The sequence below is a fragment of the Ailuropoda melanoleuca genome, chromosome 7 (genome assembly GCF_002007445.2).
Source record: "Ailuropoda melanoleuca isolate Jingjing chromosome 7, ASM200744v2, whole genome shotgun sequence".
NCBI lineage: Eukaryota > Metazoa > Chordata > Mammalia > Carnivora > Ursidae > Ailuropoda > Ailuropoda melanoleuca.
The window spans coordinates 89,677,388-89,702,108 of record NC_048224.1 but is presented as its reverse complement, the minus strand read 5'-3'; the positions used below and the strand labels follow the sequence as shown (position 1 = coordinate 89,702,108).

The following is a 24,721-nucleotide window of genomic DNA, read 5'->3' as shown; positions in this document are numbered from 1 at the left end:
AAAAAAAAAAAAAACACATGTCTTAATTAGTGTTGGAATGAAGAAATGCTCAGTCTCGTTGAATTAGCATCAGTATTTATTATTATAAATATATTGCACTTAAAACCCAATATTAATGTCCTGTCTGAGTAAACATACTTATTTTTCTTCATTTCAACTAAAAAGTCTTTATGTATGGCATCATGAGACCAATTACACAGAGTACTCTTGACAGGCTCGTTATTTGCTTGCCCTAGTCTGGCCAGCATAAAGAGTCAAACCTGCTGTGGGATGTTCACGCTGGCTTTTCCCCTTTCCCTTTCCAGGACTCTCGCTCCTATTTCTAAGGCTTCAGAGTTGTACGGAATTTTAAGAAATCCTGATATTCTGAAACTCTTCTGGGGTCACACCCACCATCTCTGGGGTCAGAGCTGATAGACAAACACGGATTGCTTTTTCAGGGAGAGAGCTGGCGGCCCCAAAGCACTTTCACAAAAGCCTGCAAGGAGAGAGGAGCCTCAAGGTGAGTCTGGCGCCGGCCTGGGGGAGAGGACCGTGTGTGGGGGCTGACGCTCCTTAGAGCTGACGTGTCCCTTGCTGAGATTTCTTCGAGCCAAACGTGACGTTCTCGCCACGCTCTGGATCCAGACCACCTTAGCAGAGTGTTATACTTTGCTCCGAGTGGCCAAATGCCACAAGCGCCACTCGATTCTAAGATTATGTAAGGCTGGCATTCCAAAGCCGACGTGCGTGCTGTGAGAACAGACACGGTCTGTTTGGAGGTGCAAGCCCCAGACGGTGCTCAGTGTCAAAAAAGAGTGTCAAATCATTTTCAACTGGAGAAGATTGCTTGGCAAGCATGTTTTCCCCCTCTGGAGGAGATTTTTGTTTACAGGATTTAACAATGAAAAAAAAACCACACACACAATTGCGCATTGTTTGGCCTGCTGCACAAAGGTCAGCCCTGGGCACCCAGTAGTTTTCCAATTCCTGATCCTTTTTGATCCCACTGTGCAGATCAGCAGATAGGGAGTTTTATTTTAAGGCAGCAAAATGCAAAGTAAGAGACAATGGGCAGAAATCTTGTGAATGACTATCCAACAGAAATATCTATCCAGCTGATGGGGGAAAGCCCTGCTTGTCCAAATCTAATGACGTGTTTGTAGCTTTTAGAAAGCATATTCTGTCAGTAACACTATATTGTTGGGGCGGTGGGTTTAGGTGCTCAAATCCTCTGTATAATAGGGGCTGTTTGTGGGGTTCTGGAGGCAAAAACACACTGAATGATGTGGTTCTTTTAAGACATGTGAGGGACAGAGTCAACTGGCTGTTTGAGATATAGAAACAGGGACTGAACCAAATTATCTCAATTTTTTAAATTTAAATTAATTTTAAATAGATGAAGCAACTGAGACCCAGAAGTGACAAGCCCAAGTTCACACATCACAGAAGCATCTAGAACTTCCTTTCTACTGACTACTTAGAGTTTATAAATTCTTCTACCACAAAATCGAACACTGGAATTCCTTTCCATTACCTGTTGTACTTTTGCTGCAGCAAATCTGAGAAAGAACGGTAAAGGAAAGGCAATGGTAAGAACTTGATGATAATACTCTGGCCAGAAAGTGGGAGCAAACTGGACTCTTCATCAAAGTATTTTTAAATGCCAGATATGTTACTGGTTGGAATAATTTTTTTTGAAAGTGGACATTTTATTTCCTAAGATGAAAAAGTAATGTACAATTTACTAAATACAAACGAACATGTGACTATTCTTTGAAGCAATTCCAGAAAAATAGTCCAGGCAGGAGATGTTGGCTTAGAACTTGTGGAATCTCTCTCATAATTGCGATTGTTGGGCCGTAATGGAAATACCGTCCTGTTGCCCCAGCCCCATACCTCTCTGCTCCGTTCTCAGAGGAGTTTAATTCTGGCTGCGTTGACAGGCACAGGAAAGAGCCAGGTGGAGGGAAGGTTGAAGCCTCTGGAGCTGGCCGTTCAGGAACACCGACAGTGCAGCCCACGGAGAACTACTTCTAAATGGCTTTCAAAGCCCTCGAGTTTGTTCAGAGAAAATCCCACTGGCATTGATGGATTTCTCCTCCTCTGACAGTTCACAGGAAAGGGCGTAAAGAATTAAATGATTCATTCCAAACATGTGACAGGCTCAAGTACTCCCGCTCCGATCCAGTTCTCGAGGCTGGGCTCACTGGAGGTGCCCCATGTGTGATGAGGTCATCTTGCTGGGGCACACAAAAGATTCCAGGGGGGATACACAACATAGACGGCGGCCATTCATAGGCTTCATTCCTCCTGGTGCTCATGGGCCACAAAGAACCCTCTCAGCATTACAGGGCTCACTACTGAGACTGAGCTGGTTTAGATGCCTTTCAGTGGAACCCCCCCTGAGGCAAACAATGCATTTATTATAATGTCTTGACCCTAAGAAGGGCCTGGGAACAGCTTGGAGTGGCCTATAATTAAGTACATTTAATAATAAAGGCACAAACTTCTTAGGTATTCCAAGAAGTGAAAATAAACCCTTCTCAGCTCCTCTCTCTCCGCTCCCTTCCCCTCCCCCATCATCTTTCCCTTTTACAAGTAAGTCAGGAGTTACATGTTTTATTTCTTTTTGTTTTTTTAACATAACAATTGCAAGGATGTCTGGCCAGTGGGGAAAGGGAAATTGAATTACATGAGAACATTCTTCCCATGTTAAAAAAAAGTGGCTTCTGCTCACTCAGGTGGTTAGGGCACAGGCAGGATTTGTTAAAAGGCTATTCTGTTACTGACTCCTGGATTCTGGGCTGAAGCATTTGGGGGCTGTGACCCTCTTGCAGAGGGGGCACCCCCAGGAGTTAAGCTGCCATTGGGACGGGCACTTCCTCAGTCTGCTGCTGAGCCCAGGAAAGCCCAGTGAGAGGTGTCCCTCCAGCAATGGCTCCTGTCCTTGGTCCCCACACCCTCCTCTGAGTGCCCAAATGTGTGCAGAGAGAGTACCAGGGAGAGGAAGGAAGCTCTATGAACTGTGGTCAGGTAGCAAGAAGAGAAAGGAGCAAATTCAACAAGAGCTGACTTTCAGTAAGAATAAAGCAAGAAAGGGGCCAGCCCAGCCCCGCTCTCCCCCACGGACTCTGAGTGTGGCCTGTTTCCTTGAACTTCCTTATGCCTCAGTTTCCTTATTTGTCAAGGAGGATGTTAAATGGACAGTGACTTACTTGCCTTATCTGTAAAACGAGGTAAAAAAATACCCGTTTTACATGCATCATTCTGAGGGTTGAATGGAACGATGCATGAAATCACTGGGCATACCTGGGACGTTGTAAGTAAAGGCTAGTGGCTGCTGCTGTTACTATTATTACCGTTACTAGTGTGGTTACAGTTTTGAAGGTACTTATTGGATTGAAATTGCAGAGCAAGCGTTTGATGGAAAAACAAGACGAGCCATGCGAACTCACTGGACAGAACTGCATTGGGAATCTGATTGCTTTTATTTCTTTGATAGTTGAGAGGGAGTTGGGGTGGAGGAACAAATGGGTGTCTTCTTTCCTATAATTGATTAAAATAAAATGAATCTGTACAATTTCATGATATATGGGCAGATAAGGTAATATTATTAACAAGACTGGTTTTTCCAACTTGTGACAAGAAAGCACACCATCCACTGGGGCTCCCCGCAATTCTGACTTTGCATCACTGCTGGGGAGGAACTTATGTGGTTGGACAGAGCCTGACTCTGGCTGTGGCATCTGATTTTAAACAAAGTGACACTGGACCTGTTGATAAACAAAGGTCAGCCCAAGAGTAGGTGGGAGTAAAGTGCACTTTGAAAGAAAAAAGAATGAATCTTGAAAAAAATATTGTTTTTGTTTTTAACAGCTAAAGAAATCTCCAGTTCCCAGTCCATTCAAACATACTGCCTTGTTTTTACTTTGCCTTAAGTAAAACGATAAGCGTTATTTCGAGCATTACGCTTTGGACACGGAAATACGTGAAACCTGCGAGAAGTACTGGAAGAACAAGAAGACACAGGAAGTTCAAGGCAAGACATCCTTTATCCTTCCACACTGGCAGCATGGAAATAGGACGTTTGCTCTTCATTATTTAAAGAGTCTTTTAAAAAGTCAGATGGGAAAGGAGGCAATGCAGGGATCTTTTGATTCCTTTTGGCTCTGGCCAAGAAAATGGAATTATTGAAAAAAATCTAACCTTTCATAAAATACTGCTGTTAGAAGACTTTGCAGTGGGTTAATACTATAAAAATCATTGTTTGCTGGGTGATAAAGGGTGGAAGAGAAAATCAAAATAATTATTGGACAGGAGCAGTTTGGGTGAGTTTACACAGACTTGTATCTCAGTGGTAGAACACGGCATCAGAATCCCTTCTGTTACGTCAGGTGACCAGACATTGTGTTAAGGCAAAAGCAAGGAATTATCTTTCCCTCAGGTTTCTGTATACAAACCAAGCACCATAATTCTCAGACTGTTTCCCTGTGAACCCATCTCTGGTGGTAGATTTCCATGCCCAGGCTCCCCTCCGGCTGCTTTCCTGAATTCTGATTCCTGAGCAAGCCCAGGAAGAGCCAGGAACGCCAGAATCCTCCAGTCATCGCACAGGTTCACTTTATAGATGTTGTCTTTTCTTCAGGGGACTCTTTATTCCTATCTTATTTCAAATCCCTGAGGTCATCAGGGTGATGAAGGGCCCATTTTAAACAGTGGACAGCATGGTGGAGGTGAAGATCTGTTGTAAAATCTGGGGGATGTCCTTGGTATCCATGGCAACGAAGGACCGGCCAGCTGGTAAAGTTCTCTGAAGCCTGCCGGATGGAAAGGGAAAGAAAATTACCATTGCAAATGGGGGCTCCCCTTCCACCTCCTGCCCCTGCAAACCACAGCATCCAAAGGAAGTTTCTACTTTCTAATACCTTGCCCCTGCCTGCAATGGAATGGGCTGTCACCAGGCAATGAAAGGCTTGGAAGGGCCACAGAACAGAGAGATGCACACTGAAAGCAGTGAACCGAAAGAAAGGTCTTTTCAGTGAGAAAATCAGTGAATTGGAAAAGAAGAAATTTCCTTCCTTTTCTTACTGTCATTTCCCGGTATTCCCTTGGCAGAAGAGAGCCCTAGGGATGAATCTGGGATTAGCTCACCTGGGTCCAGCAAATGCATTGGCCTCACACTGTACTTCTAAGTGCTTTCCCTGCCTTAGAACACAGGCCCCCAGAAATGTTGCTCAGCCAAACCCCAGGTGGTTCGTTCTTTCTTTCCCTCTCTCTCCTCCTCCCCCCTCACATCATACAACGTGAAGGGCAATCTGACTTACACAGTTGCAGCTTTGATGACACCAAGGTTATATAGGCTTATGATAATTTTTTTTAAATGGCAATTTATCATTTGGAACAAAGGGCCATTTTTGAAAGCAATGGAAGTACAAGACACAGTTCTATCCAAAAGAACGCCTCCTTTCATTGTGCCAACAAAGTTTGGTTTTGGAATGACATTTAATAAAAGTCAGCCATCCTGTGTAGTATCATACATTTGGCATGCCTGGTAGACCAGCTAATTCTGAAACATATCTTTTGCCAGTGGATGTTGGACCATTTCCCTAGGAAACCACAAGGGTATTATTGTACTTTCTTAAGTATTCAAACAGGATCTGTTCACTAGAAAGACAAAATAGCTATTTCAGCTCAACCAGTATTTGTTGAACTTGCTGTCTGCTTAATACTGGGCTGGTCTGAAGGAAATCTGGGTAGAAGAGGCATGGCTTGCATTCGAGGACATGGCAATTCTAGAAGAGGCTAAAATATAAAACTGAGACAAACGCAGTCAGTTGTAATAAAATGACTGTAACGACATGATATTAAGGCAGTTCTTAACCTTACTCTGCAATCCTGAGCAAGGCGAAGGGAACAGAAAAAGTTGTCAACTCTTTGGAGGCTAAAACATTTCCTAGTCTATACAGGACTCGATGTCTCAGAATGTGACAGGTAAAGACAGGAATAACAAAAAGGTATGTGTTCTGGGCAGGGATCTTATTTTTGGGGGGTGGGGGAGATATACTTTCATTTGTGTTTTCTGCTTCATACAAATATTTCAAGCAAAGAAAAATCACAAGTTCTTTCTGTTTATAACTCAAAAAGAAAAATGTTAGTGGGTTTGAGAAATCAAATCCAGATCTCTCCTTTTAGTTCATCCATAATGGTATTTGTTATCTGATCATAGACTTCTCTACTGAATATTCAACACGTTCAGGGTCGCATCTTACTATATATTCTGTCTTACATTGTCTCCCAGTGCTTCACTTGCCTGTCTCCCCAGTGAGAAGGGATATATACACACATATAAGGGGAGATATCTAAGATAGATATCTATATATTAACCATGTATGTTTATCCATGCATATTTATGTGTATGTCTCTCTATATGTCTGTATACAGCTGTTCACTATACACACACACATTTTATATATTATTTATATACACATTTTATAGACACACACACACAATCTCTTATACTAGGAAAAGTTTGCTACTTTGAATATGATTTGAACATGAAATCATATTCAAAGTAATTGAACTGATTAGAACTGAGCTTGAGAAACCTTGATGTTAAGTGCAAAATATATCAAATACTGTCTACTTTATTAGTGGATAAATCAATTTGTTATTTATTCTCTATTGTTGGATTAAATATAAGATGAAAATAATTAATTCAAGACTATTATTGCTCATCCAAACATAAGCTGGGCTGTTACAGCCTCTCAGCTAGACTATCAGCTCCTCGAGGATAGTCTTTCCCCCCGCTGCCCCTCATGATGCCAATCCCATGAAATGGCATGTGTTAGGCAGGTACTCAAGTGTCTCTATACTTGTCCTTTGCTGTATCCCGAGGTGACACTTACCTGGTTGCTTGATCACCTAAAGATCCAATGAAAATGGCAAAAGCATTTACTTGAGGGTTGCTTGTCAGGATTTGGGCAAACTTGGCAGGATGTATTCCGTATCGTGACAAGTTTGCATCACTTAAGACGATGACGAAGTACTCGTCAGCTTCTTCTTTGACAATCTCCTTGATGGCATGTTCTGTCCCCTCTAACGTGTGGTCCCCGCTCATGCAGAACTGAGCATGGGCATGCATTGTCTGGAAGTAAGAGACGTTGCATGGGAGCCACGGGTGAGAAACTTTGTAAACAAACATAATGACATTTCTACGGACCATGAGAATGCACAAATACCAGTCATTACCCTTGAATAGGAAACGTCTCAGTGAGTTCTATTTAATTTGCACCTTAGAGTGACAGCAGTACCCAGTGGTATTTGTATGTGGCTAGAAACAGGAAATGTTCCCAAACTCTCCAGCCGCAGTGACTCTTGAAATTCAAGCTGCCATTTAAAGTGAGAAAATCTAAGAAAACATAAAACTTGGCATCTCACACACACACAGTGATAGGCAGAATTCCAAGGTAGTCCCTAAGATTTCTGCCCCCTGGTATACACAGCCTGCATAATCCTCTCCCCTTAAAGGTGGGCAAGACCTGTGAATAGACACGACACAGGAGAAAAATGAGGAATGGGTTGGATTTCTAATAAAGTTGTAACACTAAACACTGTACTTACAACAACAGCCATGGAGGAAATTTACTTTAAGCTCATGGTGTGTGTGTGTTTCTACTGTAGATCTAAGTATATGAAATTGAATTTATCATTAGAAAATACTAAGGACATAAAATTGGGGTTGGAGCGTACTTGAAAAGTGTTCATTCTTTTTCTTTTACTGCAATGTGCTGAGAAGAACTGTATAGCATATAGGAGGGGACCCAGGCTGTAGAATCCTGATATAATACTGAGTATACTGAAAATACATAGGGAACAAAGTTTAAAATTTGTAGCATGGAGAAAAGGATTTTAGGTACAATGAGTGTTTTCCCAGTTTAATGCTTGAATGCCTGTAAAACAGAAAGTCTTTTTCTTTCCTGTAAGTCCTGCTGCTTCAGTGAATCTTTTCAGTGATCAAAAGATACTTTACCTGATCTGGTGGAAGCTTTCACAAGAGAGAGGTGACTTAATGTATTTACCTTCAGAATTTCTAGTCTTTGCTTATTGTCCTTGGGGATTTTGTTAAGTGGAACCAGACCGATGTTGTAGCCGTCTCCAGAGTGTCCAACGATGTCATACTACAGACAAGAGAATCAGAGAGTTAGAAGCCTCTGTCCACTAAAGAACTGTCATCAGACTTATAAGCCTCCAACTCTTTGGGCTGCTACTGGACAGAAGTGCTCAACGGGCGGCCATGGAGAAGTCCAGAGACATGGATGTGTGTTTATACACAAAGGCAGACAAACTCTAGGCTCCTTCACTTCTCGTCCATCCTCTTATGTGATTTCTGCCCCAGCAGGAGGTAGAAAGGATGATGAGGGCTTCAGGGGCTACCAAGAATTCCATTCTGAACTCTCAGGGGGGAGTTCAAAAAAATCACACACACACACACACACTGGTAGGCAGAATTCCAAGGTTGCCCCCAAGATTCCTGCCCCCCCCATATACATAGCCTGCACAATCCTCTCCCCTTAAGTGGGCAGGAGCTGTGAATATGATAGGATGTTGCTTGTGATAATTTATGTTATGTGGCAAAGGGGACTTTGCAGATGTAATTAAGGCTGCTAATCAATTGAGTTAATCAAAAAGGGAGATTATCTGGGTGGGCCTAATTTAATCATATAAGCCCTAAAAAGGAGAGAGTTTTTCTGGCTGGTAGCAGAAGGGAAAGACAGAGACTTGAAGTATGGGGGGATGTGACATGTGGGAATTATCTGTGGCTGAGATGGGGGGGGGCGATGGGGTGAGGCTCTGGGAATGGTATCTAGGAGCGACCCCAGCTGACAGCCAGCAGGAAACAGAGACCTCAATCCTACTATCACAAGGAACTGAATTCTGCCAACAATCCAAATGGGCTTGACAGCAGAGCCTCTAGGTAGGAAGCCCAGTCTGACTGATATCCTGATTCCAGCCTTATGAGATCCTGAGCAGAGAACCCAGCTGAGCCTTCCTAGACTTCCAAACTCCAGAACTATGACCTAATAAACGGGTATCGCTTTCAGATGCTATGTTTGCAGTAATCTGTCACACAGCAATAGAAAACTAACAGATTTTTTTTCCTGAACACAAAAGTGAAATGTATTCACCATAGAAATCACAGAAAAACACAAAAAAAGAAAGTAAAAATTCATGATCCATTATTCAAAGATAACATCTGTTAATGTTTTGCTGTGTAAGTTTTGAGGCTTTTATTTCCTTTCAGAGTATGTATAAGATGTTGCGCATTCACACACACACACACACTCACACTCACACACACCTACATCAACAGAACTTTCGACTGAAATGGATAACGTTCACCATGTGGGTTTTATAATCTTTTATTCTTTAGTGTATGACATATTTTCAAATTTAGGAAATACCTTTTTAATTCTCTGTCTCACAATGCATGTGAGAAAAGGCTAGAGCTGAGAGTGGGGTGCAGCATTTTTATGGAATCTGGAAAGAAGTCTGGGACCTTGAAGCAACTGCAACTGGAACAAGGTTGTTCTTAACTGTTGGGTTTGCTCCCAAATTCCCTTCTCCCCTCCCGTCTCCCTCCAAGAATTTTCATAATACTGATGTGAAAGAATAGATCTCAGAGTATCTGGGCCACTGGGGCATCTGCAAAGAAAACTCTGAGAGTGGGCAAAAGGTTTTTGGGAGTATTGGGAATACCACTGAGGGACGAAATGCTTAAGATTCACTGCTTTCTATTCACCGACAATTCCATCAACAGCTGTCTTTTTTTTTTTTTTTTAAAGATTTTATTTATTTATTTGACAGAGATAGAGACAGCCAGCGAGAGAGGGAACACAAGCAGGGGGAATGGGAGAGGAAGAAGCAGCCTCATAGCGGAGGAGCCTGATGTGGGGCTCGATCCCACAACGCCGGGATCACGCCCTGAGCCGAAGGCAGACGCTTTAACCGCTCTGCCACCCAGGCGCCCCAACAGCTGTCTTTTGAACACCTGCCATGTGCAAAACATGACTCTAGGTGTTGTAGGGGAATGCAATAATTTCTTTTCATGTCTATTCCTTTTTAACTGTTGAGTTCTTTGAGGCCATATCTTATTCGTCTTTGAATTTTAGTATCTGTGAGTGTGCCTGGTGTGTTTATTGCATAGATGCAATCATATTGGGGCAATAAGACGCTTTCCTTTCCCATGTGGGCTACATTCTTTTACAAATAAGCTGTTTGGAAGCTGGAATGCATTTTTCCCCACCATGTGATAAATGGTGGTTAGCCCAAGCTAGCTGACAAAAAAACCCCGTACTGTAACTGAAACCATTGTACTTAAAATGAAAAGTAGAAAAATTCCTGTTGAAATAATTTTTATACAAAAGAGAGGGAGTCTGAAGGCAAGTTGGGTTCGTGGTGGAACATGCTGAAATTGTGCATTTGGGGAGGATCAGAGTGGAAATCTATTTCATGGAGTCAGAGATGTGGCTATCCCCCCCACAACCCCGGAAGGGAGACCTGTCTGCTAAGGGCAAATACACAGAGAAGAGCAGAGGGCCCCTTCGACTGAACCCTGGGGAGTATCCGCCTCTGTGGGTGGAAGAAGGGCACAGAGCTGAGAGAAGACAGGGGAGACAGCACTTGGCGAAGCAGGATAAGGGGATAGCCGTGGGGAATCTGTGTTTTGGGTCTCAGGGAGTGGTTTGCCACTGTGCTGAATTACACCAACCACAGCCATCCCAGAGAATGGTGGCTAGTGACCTCTGGGCCTCAGAATCAACAGCGACCTCTGTGGGGACAAGATCAGGGAAAAAAGTTTGTGGGGTGCCTGGGTGGCTCAGTCCTTAAGCGTCTGCCTTCGGCTCAGGGCATGATCCCGGTGCTCTGGGATGGAGCCACACATCAGGCTACTCCGCTGGGAGCCTGCTGCTTCCTCTCCCACTCCCCCTGCCTGTGTTCCCTCTCTCGCTGGCTGTCTCTCTGTCAAATAAATAAATAAAATCTTAAAAAAAAGAAAAAGAAAACAGAACAGCATCTAGAGGGGGTGCTGGGGGAGCGGTGTGTCTGCATTTTGCAGGCAGCAGAGAGGATGCAGTGGGGAAGGAGGTCAGGATCACAGTCAGAAGCTCTAGTCTGGAGGAGGAGGGAGGACACTCCTTTTTCTGAGACCAAAAGAAAACAAAGAATGAGAATGGACAGAGATAAGTGTACAACTGGAAGGGACAAGTGTACAAATGAAGGCACATGTAAGATGTTTAAATATTTAAAATCTATTCATCAGGCTACATATTGTTAAATAAGATCTATTCTCTTTTCCTTCTTTGATTAATAAATATAGATTATAATGGCCTGGAGAGCCAGGAGTCCTTGAAGTTCTGTGTAAGAACAGGGTGGTGTGGGCAGCATTGGCTTGCAGTCCAGGCCCTTCTCTTGCTGTATTTGGCTCTGTCCCATTCCCTGAGGCACCGCCTCTGCACGTGTGTGCTTACCTAGCTCTCTCTCACATCCACACACCATCACAGCCCTCCATACAGTCGCCCCGCGGCCAGACCTCAGACCTGGGTGTTTACACCACTGGCCAGTCTACCCTAAGAAGATGGACTGAGGAAAGGGGCCCATGTAGGCTCTGGAAGAAGGTTTGGGCTCACCTGAGGTTTCCTGGGGGATCCCAGAAACCAGGAGCAGGACTGAAAAATTGGCTCTAATTGGGCATAACCCCTTGGCCCCACAGACTCTTCACTTCGTGGGAGGGGTATGGTCAGAGGAGGGCCAGAGTGGGGTCTTGGGCAGGGGCTGGGACATTATTCTAGGCTTGGTATTAAGATTTTTTTTTTATTAATACCAAAGATGATACAAAAGAATTGTGAAATTGACTAATGCATTAAAAAAGCTTGATAACAAATGCTTTCTAAGTATGTAATAAATTCCATATGTGAAAAAATCTCCTTAGGATAGTTTGCTATCAATCTAGTGAAAAGGTAACAGAATTTGAACCCTTTAGCTGCACAGCTCTTGACAATGGCTAACTGCTGTGAAGTACTGGCTTCAGTAGACGCCGAAGGTCCCCCTTCAGCGCTGCCATTGGCCGGGATGTGGAGAAAGCCTGCCCGATCCCTCCATGGAAGCATGCTTGGGGCTCTGTCAAGTCTGACTGGACAATGGTCACGGCAGGAGCTGTTTTAAGCAAAGAATAAAGCTGTCCTGAGAAGGTGCCAGCAGGCTGCTTTCGTTAGGAGCCTGGTGAAGTAATCTATTACACAGGATCTTACACAGGACGGGATAAGATCAGTTCCTTGAAACACAAGTAGGTTTCTCTTGTTTGGCTGAGGCAAGAGGCCTATAGACATATTAGACTTTTTTTTCCTCCCTATTAACCGACGGTTAAAATTCTCTGTAATCAGATGACTGTGGAGGAAACTATCTGAATATGTATTTGACCATGTGGTCTGCTCACAGGGTTGACGTAACTGGTTACTGCAAGGAAGAGTTGATTATTAAAGAAGGAGCGGCCAAATGAGCTGTTGGATGGTCTTTATCAAAAACAGATACTGGCTGATTAAATACTTCAGAAACATTTTGGTAACTATCCATCTATCATTTGACTGATGTACCTACCTACCTACCTACTATTTAATTATTGGCCCAGGAGAAGAAAGCATACTATATACTTTTTCACACAAATGAGATAAAGGTAGGTGAATTGCTGATCTCCCTTTCTTCCTCCCTCCCTTCTTCCCCTTCTTCCTTCTCCCCCCCCCCTTTTCCACCCTTCCTTTTTTATTTGTGGTAAGGAAAGTGCTGTTTGTAGAAGGATCTGCCTTTGTCTGTGCCAGGTTAGCACTGCAAAGGCTTCTCTGAGAAGATACACCTAAAGGACAGGTTTGCAGGCTCTGGTTCTCATTTTCCAGACAGGCTTGGGGATTATTCTGCGCCCAAAGTAAATAAAATGCTTGAGAGGAGTCCAAAGTACGTCCAAATGTGGAGCATTCCCTGGTGTTACTGTAGATCATTTTAAGCTTCCATTAAAACCAATACTTCTATGTCATAATTATCTAGTAGCTGCTATTGAAGGACCCCAGCACGTTTTACAGACAGAACTTTGCTAAGCCTCAAAACTGTCTGGGTTAAAGGAAAAAAGTACATAAACTCACTCATTTCCATTCTCTAACACCTGATCCTGCCATTCACCCAGTCTGGTTCCTGCTGTGACTACTGTCAAATCAGACCCGACAGGGTCTCAAGCATGCTTCTGCATGTGGAGGATCCCAGAGTCATTAACTAAGAACCTCACTGTCATTATCAACCCCCCTCACATTTAGATCGTAACTTTTTTGAGCAGCTCAAAATGATTACTCCACTCCTCACGGTCTCCTTTGAGTCCTTGTAGAGTCTTGCTTTTAGCACACACATAAGTAATAAACCACAGTAGTAAGGAACAGCCTCAATGAGAGAAGGCCAATTTTAATACTTCTTTGCTTTAGGAGCTTGCTTAAATGCCCTTTTGCTATATTCTCTTGAAAATCTCATTCAGAGAAAGGTATAACAAATGAAAACAAATGCTGAGTTTCAGTCCAAGACACATTTATCAGCAAATAAGAAAGCTGATTTGTGATACTTAGACTGCATAGAAATCTCAGCTTAGAACAAAGAGCTATTAGTGTTTTTTTTTAAGATTTTATTTATTTACTTGAGAGAGAGAGTGTGTGTGCATGAGAGGGGGGAGGGGCAGAGGGAGAAGCAGACTTCCAGCTGAGCAGGGAGCCGGATGCAGGGCTCATCCTGGTAGTCCAGGATCCTGACCCGAGCTGAAGGCAGACTCTTAGCTGACTGAGCCACCCTAGGCGTCCCTAGCATTTTTTTTTTTTTTAATAAGATTTATGTTTAGGTTTCTGTGGGGAAGGATAATCATCTGCTAACTTTAGGAAAGGCTGTGCATTATTACACATCCACATTATAACTACATATGAGACACCCATCTGAGGCTATTTCTGAAGACCGACGATGTGTGAAATTCTAATCTTCTAGAAATCCAAGTACACCCTTCTAAGATGGCACCATTGACAGTGCGCAGCAAAGGCTTAGAAGATGAATATGTGACTTAGAAGGTCAAGAGAAGTACTAACAGAACCCTCAGGTGTTAGTTAGCGTAAGCTATAGTAGCTAGTTAGCTAACTCTTCTTCATATCACAGAAGTCAACGTAAAAAGAATAATGATCTGAAGATCAAGGATTCTAGACTTAGCTCTGATATTAACAAGCTTTTTGACCTAGGGCAAGTCACTTGACTTTTCTAAATCTTGTTTCTTCCTTATAAATAATGCTGGTGTAGATGACCTCTAACATTATATGCTTATATGTCCCTTAACCTCTCTGACAAAGGCAATAATCTGTTTTATCTGCTCTCACAGGGTCACTGAAAGTATAGGACAATACATATAATGAGTAGAATGTCAATGTTTGTATAGTTCTTCACAGTTTATAAACTGCTCCTATATATTTCATCTCATCTTGATTCTCTTCACAACCTTTGGGGTGGGTATTACCTCATTTCACAAATGAAGAAGTGAATGCCTGGAGAGATGAACAGCCTTTCTTAAGGTCAGAGATCGAGTGCTGGCAGAGGTGGAAGCCGAACCCAGGTGCCCTGACTCTAAGTCCAATGTCTTTACCTTAGAGAAATAATCATTCCCTAACTGTTCCCCTCCCTGGCCTCCCCCACCCAACCTCTGGGCTCAGTACTTCTATAGCTGTAGCAACAATCGAGTCAATTCTGAATTCTTGTTTCACTTTGAAAGGACCCAGAGAACTCTGTACACCCTTCTTTGGTCTTATCTCCATGTTGCAATAAGAATTTATTCAAAGTCTAAGCCTAATAAAATGATTGCTTTCCATTTCTAAATGTGTGAAACATTCCCGAGGCATCAGGAAAAGGTTCATTACAGACGCTGAGCTAAGTTGTTGATAGAAGGAATTTTCCCAGCAGGTGCTAGTTTGTGAGTCATATCTTTCCACATCCTTCTGAGAATTAACCCAGCCTTTCTGACCAAGATATCTTCGAGAAAAGTCAGGCCTATTATGCCTCACTTGGGTGATGAAGTGCTAAGGGGAGGAAAAGATAGTCTTTTATGTGAACAGTACATTTGCTCCTGAATCACAGCTTTGTAAAAATACTGACTGGGCAGAAATAAAATGGCTGCAAAAAACAGGGATAAAACATCAACTAAGAAAAGGCCCTGAAGTGGGAGTCAGAAGTCCTGGCCTTTTACCACACAGCAAAGGACTTAACCTCTCTGGATCTTGATTTTCTCATTTGTAAAACAAAGACGTTAGTGAAAATGATTGCCAAGACCCTGATCCCAAAGTTCTATGAAGATTCAATGGTTCAGAATGAAACAATGAAAAAAGTCTGCTTCACTTAGTCATAGGAAAACCTGTGCCTTGCTTTCTCTTGTCAAATGAATGAGCCATCTAAATGTACCTGAGGACTGATGAAGTCTTTTCTAAAAGGAATGCCCTCAGAGTGTACAAGAAATAATCCAATATTGGCTCTAGAACAGCAGTTTTCTAACTCTTTAAAATATTTTTAAACAGTGGAAGTCTTTCTCCAAATGAAATATTGCACAAAAGCCCAGATTATGAAACATCATGCAAAATCAATGTAAGTGGAATTGTTTTGGTTTAATTAGGGACGGAAGGGGAAGGGGTAAAAAGTCCCGTCCGCTCACCATCGCTCCCCAACACCCTTTGGGGGTACCTCGTTACACTGTTAGGAAACCATGGCCTTAGAGAATGATTTATTCTCCACAAAAACAATAAATCTGAGTACACTTTTTCAAGTGCAACTTTTCAATAACTAACTAAATCTGCCTGTTTCCCCGGTGTTGCTACCTGAGTGCTCAGAGGAGAAACAGTTACCTCACTTTTGATGAGCTGGAGTACTTAGAAGAAAGAAAACAAAGGCATTAAGAGCTTTTGAAAAGGAGGTCTACTTTAAGGTTCCAGTGAAAACGTTCTCAGGAGCTTGCAGAAATCACAAGGAACAAACTAGAATGAAGATAAAGGCTTCCAGACTTAAATAAAATGGTTCACACAACTGTTACCATTCCTCTGTTCACTCCAGTGTTTCAGTCCTCTGTGAACATTAACAATTTTGCCGATGATAAGATGAGTTTATGATGATTATTTGCAAGTAACGCTACTCCTGTCTGAAGACGCTGTAAATGCTGTCCCTGAGAATAACCGCGTGCAGTTGGTAGACCGATTATGAGAAATTGTAAAAGCTTCAGATAGCTTTGAAATGTGTCCTGACACTGCGTTACCTTTTCTTCTCAGTAACTCTTTCTCGAGGGTCCCTGTGGTTTGGCAAGGATCATGCGAAGATGGAACAGAAAGTGTCGGCAGACTCAGAATGCGCCTCCTGGACCTGGACTGTAATGACCCAGGGCTGGGGAGCCGAGCCCGAGCCAAACCACACACAGGGCAGATGCTGAGACAGAGAGGTTTTGGGGGAAGAGTCCAGATCACTGGGCCAGGCCGGTGGCTTCTGAAGGTTTCAAAGCAAATACAGATTGGACATCTCAAGAGAGGAGGGATAACTACAGGAGGACCACATTAAGAATCATCTGGAACTGGGGGAGTGGGGAGTCTCAGAGCACACTGCTAATTCTTAAAGATTCCACGTGCAATGCCATCCCAGGCTATGGAATATAAATTTTTCACTGGGAACTCCTAAAACTGTCATTTGCCCATGTATCATTTTATATTTGCTGAGATACTTTCATTAGTTATTCCTAGTCCTCACACTTCTCTTGCAAATGAGAACACGAATGCACAAAGGGAGCTGAATGTGATCACGTGGTGCAGATACAGAAGAGAGGGAATGGGACACGCCTGACACTTGCGCATCAAATATCTCTGAGATGATACCACAAAAAAGTCCACTAATGGTGGTTGCCACCGGAGAGGGAAGCAGGAGCTGAGAGAGGGGGCAGAGGCCTCGCTCTCACTCTTTTTGTACCTTCTACACGTTTAATTACCCCCCAAAAAAGCTCTCACAGAATGTCAGTAGGCTCCATCCCACCTCCTTCCCACCCTCGACAAAGGGCACTGGGGAGCCCCAGGAGAGACTGGGTGGCTGGCGGCCTCTCAAAATTGTAGACATGTTGGCAGGGGTGGTGAGAAGATTATATGAAGTCTCCAGGGCACCCAATGTCGGAGGGTGGGGGGAAGCCTGTCAGGAGTTCTGGAAACACAGGGAACACTGGGACAAGGTAAATGGCACCATGAAGAAACAGCCAGATGAATCCAGGATGAAGGACATGCCATAAAACAACTGATCTGAACTCTCAAGAGAGCCACCACCCCAAAAAGAGGGTAGTGGCAGGGGAGGTGGCCATTCCAGATTAAAAGAGGCTAACAAGACATTACAACCAAAACACAAGTGTGGACTTTCACTGGATCCTGGATTGTGTGTGTGTGTTGAGGGGGGGAGACCAATTAGAAAAGACACTTTTGGGAAACACTTACTGTGGTGAGCACTGAGTGATATATGGAACTGTGGAATCATTAAGCTGTACACCTGGAACTAATATAACCCTGCATGTTCGTTATACTTCCATAAAAAAAAGACACCTTTGAGATAGCTGGGAAAAGTGAATGTGGACTGGACATTAGAAGATGTTACGAAATTACTGATAATTTTCTTAGATGCGATAATGGTATTGAGGTTGTATTAGAAAATGTCCTGTTAGGAGAAGCATAAGAAAATATTTGGAGGTAAAGCGTTATGACGTTTATAATTTACTTTCAAATGATTCAGGAGAAGGAAGAGAGTATATATTTAGAGAGAGACATAAAGCAAATGAGGGAAAATGCCAACAATTGGCAAATCTAAGCGAAGGCATATGGGTGTTCATTTCACTGTTCTTTCGACTTTTTCTGTAGGTTCACATTTTTTCAAAATAAAAAATTTGGGAAACAAAGGGGAAAATTTAAAAACAAGAATATCAAAAAGGGAAAACAAACAAAGGGGGGGTCCTGGCCTGTCTCCAACTAGCCGTCTGACTTTGGGAAAAGTCCTTAATGTTCCTGGGTCTCGGTTTCCTGTGTGAGGAATAAGGAAACTGAGTAAATGACCAAGGAAAACAACCCCTTTCTGAAGTCCATGGACATGGGGAGGAATTTGCAGGAAGGGGACTCCTGTGTCTTCCCCATCCTGCCTCTCCCCCAGCCCTTGACGTCCTTGCCCAACGACCGCTTTTCCTCAAAGAGCTTGTTTTGTGAAGACTTAATGTCTTTTCCTTTTGCTGGAAAGATTTTAATGCACTGGAGACTTTCTGTGCTCCTAAAAAAGTTCTAAAGGAACTGTAGTGAATGTAAGGAGTATGTCTATAAGTATGAGAAAATGCACAAACCCCAAACAATTAAAGAGCTGTCTATTAAGGATCTACTAGCATAAAAAAACAATAAAGATACTTCAAACCATGCAGGAAGTTTATCTTATCTTGGTGTCTTGGTATAATTTCTTGTTCTAAATAGTGACTGGATTTGGTAATAATTTACATTACCATAGTAACATACGGTTATCTTCTCAATATATCTGTGGTTTTACTGATAAAGACTGAGGAAATGGTTTGTTCTCTCGTGGGAATCAAAGACTATCAGCAAAATACTACTTTTGGGGTAATGCCCCTGAGGGGGGGTGTCTGGAGAGGAGTGTGCTCTGTTCGTGCCTCTGTTACCACATGTCTCTCTCCGAATCTTCCACTAGAATTGGTAGTCTTTATGGGTCCCCCTCACTAGGCTGTCTGCTCACGGATGGCAGGAAACTCGGCACCTGGCACAATACTCTGCTCTTCGCAAGTGCACAATTTGTCATTTTACAGAAATCCAGTACATCACGTGGCAACAACTGGGTTGTAACTGGCAATTAGAAACAAAACAAAACAACATCCTGGGACATGCTCATTTTCTTGATATTGTTTCTTTTTGGTGCAATATGTCCAGTCTCATTAATAGTTATTCCAAATAACAGACTTTCCACAGTGAGAATTGGAAATCTCAATCTCTGCACACTGCGCTGTGTGAGATGAACGAAATATTCGGCGCGCTTCGTGCTAATCACACCGTCTCCCTGCAGGCTCTGGGAATGGCTCTCTGAACTCCCTATTAGCTTTGCCCCCTTCCGCCTTCTAATTCTTTACCCAGTCCAACCGATTTCTTGGTGAACTCCTAAAAAATCTTTCTAAAAACTTAAAAGAAGTAGTTTCACCTTTCAGAGCAGTTCTGTTCTCAAAGGCACAGAAATCCTCTAACTGGAAGTTTTATTCTAGAGAATATGAACAGGTATGCCAATTTTAAGAGTGATATGTTTGCTACGATCTATAATGGATCAACATCTCCATATAACTCAAAGGAAGCTGAGGAACACCGACCTTCAAGAGTCACACAAGAGGCAGGTGGGCTGATCCAGATATTAGCAGAACCCAAGGGTTGTAAAACATTCAGTGAGATTTATGCAGATGTTATGGATGGATGTTTAACCATCCTCTGGGTGTCTGTGGTCCAAGGAATTATACTCAACCTCCTACTAGAAAGGATCTAAATATTTTAAAATAAATATTTTCTAGAAAACCACATAAAAACGTAAAAAAGCAAAAAAATCAAAATCAAGAAAAAGTTACATCTGAAGGGAAAGAGGGTCAAGGCAAGGAAAAGGCTGAATACCAGGGCACAAGCCACAGGACATAAAGCTGTCACAGCTGGTCTTTGAGTTTGGCTCTGAGTTTCTGGCAACTAAAACTGCAAGGGAATCTTGAACAGTTCCATGGTTTTCACGAATCACAGGGGGAAACGCAACCCGGTTCTTCAAGGGAAACAAAGCTGCTCCCTGCACGGAAAGTCCACATCCTCTTTTACCGGCGTCCTGCACTAGCACAGAGCCTGGCGGCCCACAGCGCTCCCTGGTCAAAGCCGCCTTTTCCTGCCGCTTCACTCTAAGGAATCTCTCACGCACAGCTTCATACAAGGGACTCCGGGAGGCCTGCTGCTCTGAAACGGGCTTAAAGTAAATGACGTGATGGGTTCCATCAATCTGTTTCCATCCTAACACAAGACATGTCTCAGGACAGTGATCCTACAGGTGGGATGTCGAGCTAAATAATGATCTAAGACCGCCTGTTTCTGCAGGACAGGCATGATGCTGAATACGATCTAGAACACCGACGGAGAGACCGTGCACCTGCCACACGTGTCGCACATACACCGTTTCTCTCCGCTGCACTTGCGATAGTAACTACACAGCACGTGACGTGTGATCTGCTCTGGTAAGGGCCAGAGTGCGGTGCTCCTGCGGCTGACTAAGGGTGGACTGCTGGGCTCACCATGGGCAGTCACCTGGCTCTGGGGGATCCCTCCTGCACACTCCCACATCTGAAGGAGGACGCAGAGCAAACTGAGCACGTGCAGAATGGACGTAGTTTAAATGGCAGACTGCGTTTCTCCCAGCGTTGCCGTCCTCATCGTCAGCAGCGTCATCTATTACTGTGTAATCCTCGCCCACGTGGAAAGGCACAGCAAGGCTGAGAATAATCCTCTTTGCGGGTGTTCTCAAACCTTGGGAGGCTGTCTGCTGGGCGGTGGGGCAAGAATGGGGTGTGGAGGGAACTGGGATGAGGAGGGAGGCTCCGAGAAATCTGGGGAAGGGACTTGTGGTGTTTCTAAACGTCTGGTTTTTTTCCCCTAACATGACCAACATCACACACTTGTAAAGTGCTTTCTTCTGTAGTAATCGGTCCTTTAAATTGTACTGGTCCTTTAAATCACTTTCTGATGATTACGGCGGATAAAACAAAAGGTTCTCTTTCTCTATGCTGGTAGGTGAGCTGACGAGGAGCTGATTTTCGTCCACTCCGGTGGAGCCTGCACCCACCTATCCATCATCATGACCTAACTCGGGGTGACTCTGGGGCAGATGTGTTCGGTGACACCTCTCACCATTCTTAGTTTATGCCATACCTTGAACTTCTCCTCATAGTTCTCGAAGGCTTCCATGACCATACACACGGCCTCCATGGAGCGCTCCAGCCGGCCGTCCACCCCATTAAAGCGGTACATGCTGCCAGATACGTCAACCACCAGGCGCAGGCGCTTGGGTTTCTGTTGGGGGCTGCCCAGCTGTGGGGGAACAACAGAAAAGCCTTGTGAACCAGAAAACCATCCCTGGATGCTGTTCTGAGGGGCTCACAGAGACCCCAGAGTGCCACCGCGGGGCAGGACGATCAGCTGTAGGCTCAGCGTTGCGCAAGGCTGACCTGGCAGGTGGAGAGGATTGTATTTCAGTAAATGGAATTTCAGACTTGGGCTGGTAATTGGGGCCATCTGGGAAAGATTTTCCTTTCAAGTATGGTCCTTTCAAGGCCCAACCTCGTCTAGTAAAACCGCCTCACTGAGGCTATTATCCTTAAAAATAATAATCTGGAAAGATATAAACCCCAACATGTCATTTTCATGTCATACCTTGGAGTCAGTTACACTAGCAAGATTGAGTTATTCTGGAAGGCCACATCAACTTTACTCGTACCTGTTACGTTGTGACCTGCAAATCATTTTCCACAAAGCCCGCCAGAAATGTCAGATTCCTAAAACAAGGTTATGTGAGATGGGGTCTGGCAAAGAACTGAGGGAATATGTTTCTGCAGTGTCTTCTGTTATTAGTAAGCCTTCGGGTTTCTCTTCCTTCCCGTTACTGCATTACTACTCCTTGTTACTTTTCTGGGCACTTAAAGCATGAGAGTGGCACCTAACTGCGCTTGAGCGACAAGTGTCGATTAAAATGCGAAACTCCTCCGAGTTTCAGTTTGATTTTGGACTCATGCCTGCCAGTTTGCCAAATTAAAACAAAAGTATGTTTGTCAGTTTTACTTACAGGAAAAAATGAAGAAGAAAAATTCCAGGTTATTCTGTCATTATACACTCGCAGACATGCATGAAAGCTAATGAGCATGGTTAGTAATTTCCAAAACATGTGTGGGTATTGGAGGGCAATGATTTCAGACAAAATTCAATATATTTCTTAAAAACTTGTTGAGTCTGCCTAAATGAAGAACAGTACCACATATGCTTCCATGACCACTCGCAATTCAGATATTTCTGAACACATTTGTTGACCGCGATGAGTCAGTGAAGAACGCTGTTGTTGACTCATGCCAATGACACAGAAGTGAGTACTGCCCAAATTACCAAAAGATCCTCTCTGAATAAACATCTAAATGGAGTAAGTGACTACCCTTCCCCACCAGTCACTGCATCCCCAGCTCTCAGCGGCTGCTCAGCAATTCTGGTTATTCTGGGACACAGGCGATCACAGAGCCCTCCGAGAGGAGAGATGCAGTATTTCACCCACTGCCATTTAACGTTTGCCACTCTGTTGCAGATATTTTAATATTAGGGCTGTGTAAAGCTTTGTATACTATGGTTGGAATTACTTCAGGGAGAGTTTCTTATTTTCTAAAATTTTCTTCAGGTGTAGGATGGGAACAGACCTTTAAAGTCACAGGACAGTAGAAGACCACCAAGATTGCTCTAGGGCTTCCGCCAGCACGTCCTCCAGGATGCATGGACACTGAGTGTCTTCACTGTCCCCTCCAGGGGCACCCTGCTCTGTGTCCTAGGAGCTGAACTGCATGGACAGCAGCAGCCTCTCTCTCACCTGCTAGCTTCTCGTGGATTCTGCGGATGGGAGGCCCTGGTAGGAGATCGGGTTGCCATATTCAGGGTTTTTCGTGTTTTGACAAAGATGGCAACTCAAGAAAGCATTTGTCTATAAAGAGGGCTGGACTCCACAGACCGAGCCTACTTGTTCACCATTACTTACCTGTGGCTCCAGCTCACCCCGGCGTTTGTAGATGGCTTTTTCTCCAGTCAGCCCATCTATGATCTTGGCATCATCTAGTTCCCCTGTAGCTTGGTGTCTTAGCCACTGTCTTTCTTTACCTTTAGCCTACAATGACACACACACACACACACAAATACAAATCCTTATTTTAATGACTTCTGGAGGGTACCTGACACATTTTCTGTGTGAAAAACAGGAAACGCACCCAGGATCTTTACAAATAAGTGATGCGTCTGCGTGAACACAGTTTCATCAATGGACTGGTTTCTGCTCTGCCAACAAAGAATGCCCTTTGGGTAGATTTTGTTAGTTTTAATCGTTTTTTTTTTTTTTTTTAAAGATTTTATTTATTTATTTGACAGAGATAGAGACAGCCAGCGAGAGGGGGAACACAAGCAGGGGGAGTGGGAGAGGAAGAAGCAGGCTCATAGTAGAGGAGCCTGATGTGGGGCTCGATCCCATAACGCCGGGATCACATCCTGAGCCGAAGGCAGACGCTTAACCGCTGTGCCACCCAGGCGCCCCTAGTTTTAATCGTTTTAACACAGGGAATGATAAAATGAACTCAAAGCACATATAAATGGGAAAACAGTATGCATATGAGCCCTTGGAGAGATGTGCACAGTCCAGAAACGCAGGGTTATGCATTTCTTACGCATCTTCTGTCACGGTACTTCTGGCGAATTTCTTAGGTAACAAAATAATCAGCTTGAACCTGTTAACATTGTCCGCAGGCACAGAGAAAACGTGATCTTCAGAACTCTTCCTTTTGGGAAAAAAATTTGTTATTTGCGTTCTCTGTGCCTTATGGTACAAGTGGAAACAGCTGAAAGTAATAATTCATGAGCATGTTGCGTCCCCCATGTCTCTCTGATGAGAAATCTTCTGAATTACTTTCCCAAAGGTACTGCCACATAATACTTTCCCACAATGACTTGTAACTATGCCAGGTGGACCAAGATGGTAGTTAAGCGATGAAGAATGACAGTATCCCAAAGGAAGGCATGGGTTTGTTACAGCGATGAAGAATGACAGTATCCCAAAGGAAGGCATGGGTTTGTTACAGCCAATGACTATATTTACATTAAGAAGTGGCTAGAATAGTTAAAATATTTTTATGTGTGCAAGTGAGAGTCGTAGTTAAGATCATGTGAGTGCAAATGAGTGGTAGTTAAGATCCGAGAGTCTGGTTCCCATCTTCCCTTCACCATGATCACATATCTGACCTCAAGCAAGTTACTTAACTTGTCTGCATTTCAGCGTCCTCAACTCCAAAATAAAGATAACACTAGTTCCTACTTTGAATTTTTGTGAAGAGTGATTGAGATACTACGTGGAATTGGCTGAGGAAGAGCCTGGAAATCTATGTCAGCTGGTATCATCATCATCATCATCGAGACACATTGCAGACAACTAAGCCCAGATTAACGTAAGCACACTTCCATCACTGTTTCATTGGAGGTGGCGGTAGGACAGTATTGTCATTGAAAATACAAAGCCAAGCTTTAGGCAGCCGGTGTTTCCTTTAGGAGCAAACCAACCACTACACAAAGAAGCCCCAGACACTATAACCGTAGGCAGGACTACCTATGTTAATTTCTTGTTCCCGATGCCCTTGCTGCAAACGGGTGCAAAATTCCCTCACTTGAATACAAATATATTAATGTGTACATGCAATAAAGAGACACTCCTATGCCACTGTTACCACTGAGCTTCGATTTTCGAAGTTTCATCAATGCATTGACAAGGCAATGACACTGAAGAAGTTCAAGGGAAGCTACTCAGTTTCTAGTGATACGTAATTCAA

At 43.5% G+C, this 24,721-nt stretch overlaps 1 protein-coding gene across 3 annotated transcripts in view; it reads right to left on the bottom strand.

Moving 5' to 3' along the window:
* Positions 1-1,670: 1,670 nt before the first annotated feature.
* Positions 1,671-24,721, bottom strand: part of VWA8 (von Willebrand factor A domain containing 8) — a 344,886-nt gene continuing 321,835 nt past the window's right edge. For all 3 annotated transcript variants that reach the window (XM_034665237.1, XM_034665238.1, XM_034665239.1), the window contains 5 exons: positions 22,894-23,019; positions 21,036-21,194; positions 8,061-8,159; positions 6,888-7,126; positions 1,671-4,799 (listed from right to left, as the gene is read on the bottom strand). In XM_034665237.1, the coding sequence (XP_034521128.1) occupies positions 4,691-4,799; positions 6,888-7,126; positions 8,061-8,159; positions 21,036-21,194; positions 22,894-23,019 (732 nt within the window). In that variant the 3' untranslated portion in view covers positions 1,671-4,690. The remainder of the gene's footprint in view (positions 4,800-6,887; positions 7,127-8,060; positions 8,160-21,035; positions 21,195-22,893; positions 23,020-24,721) is intronic.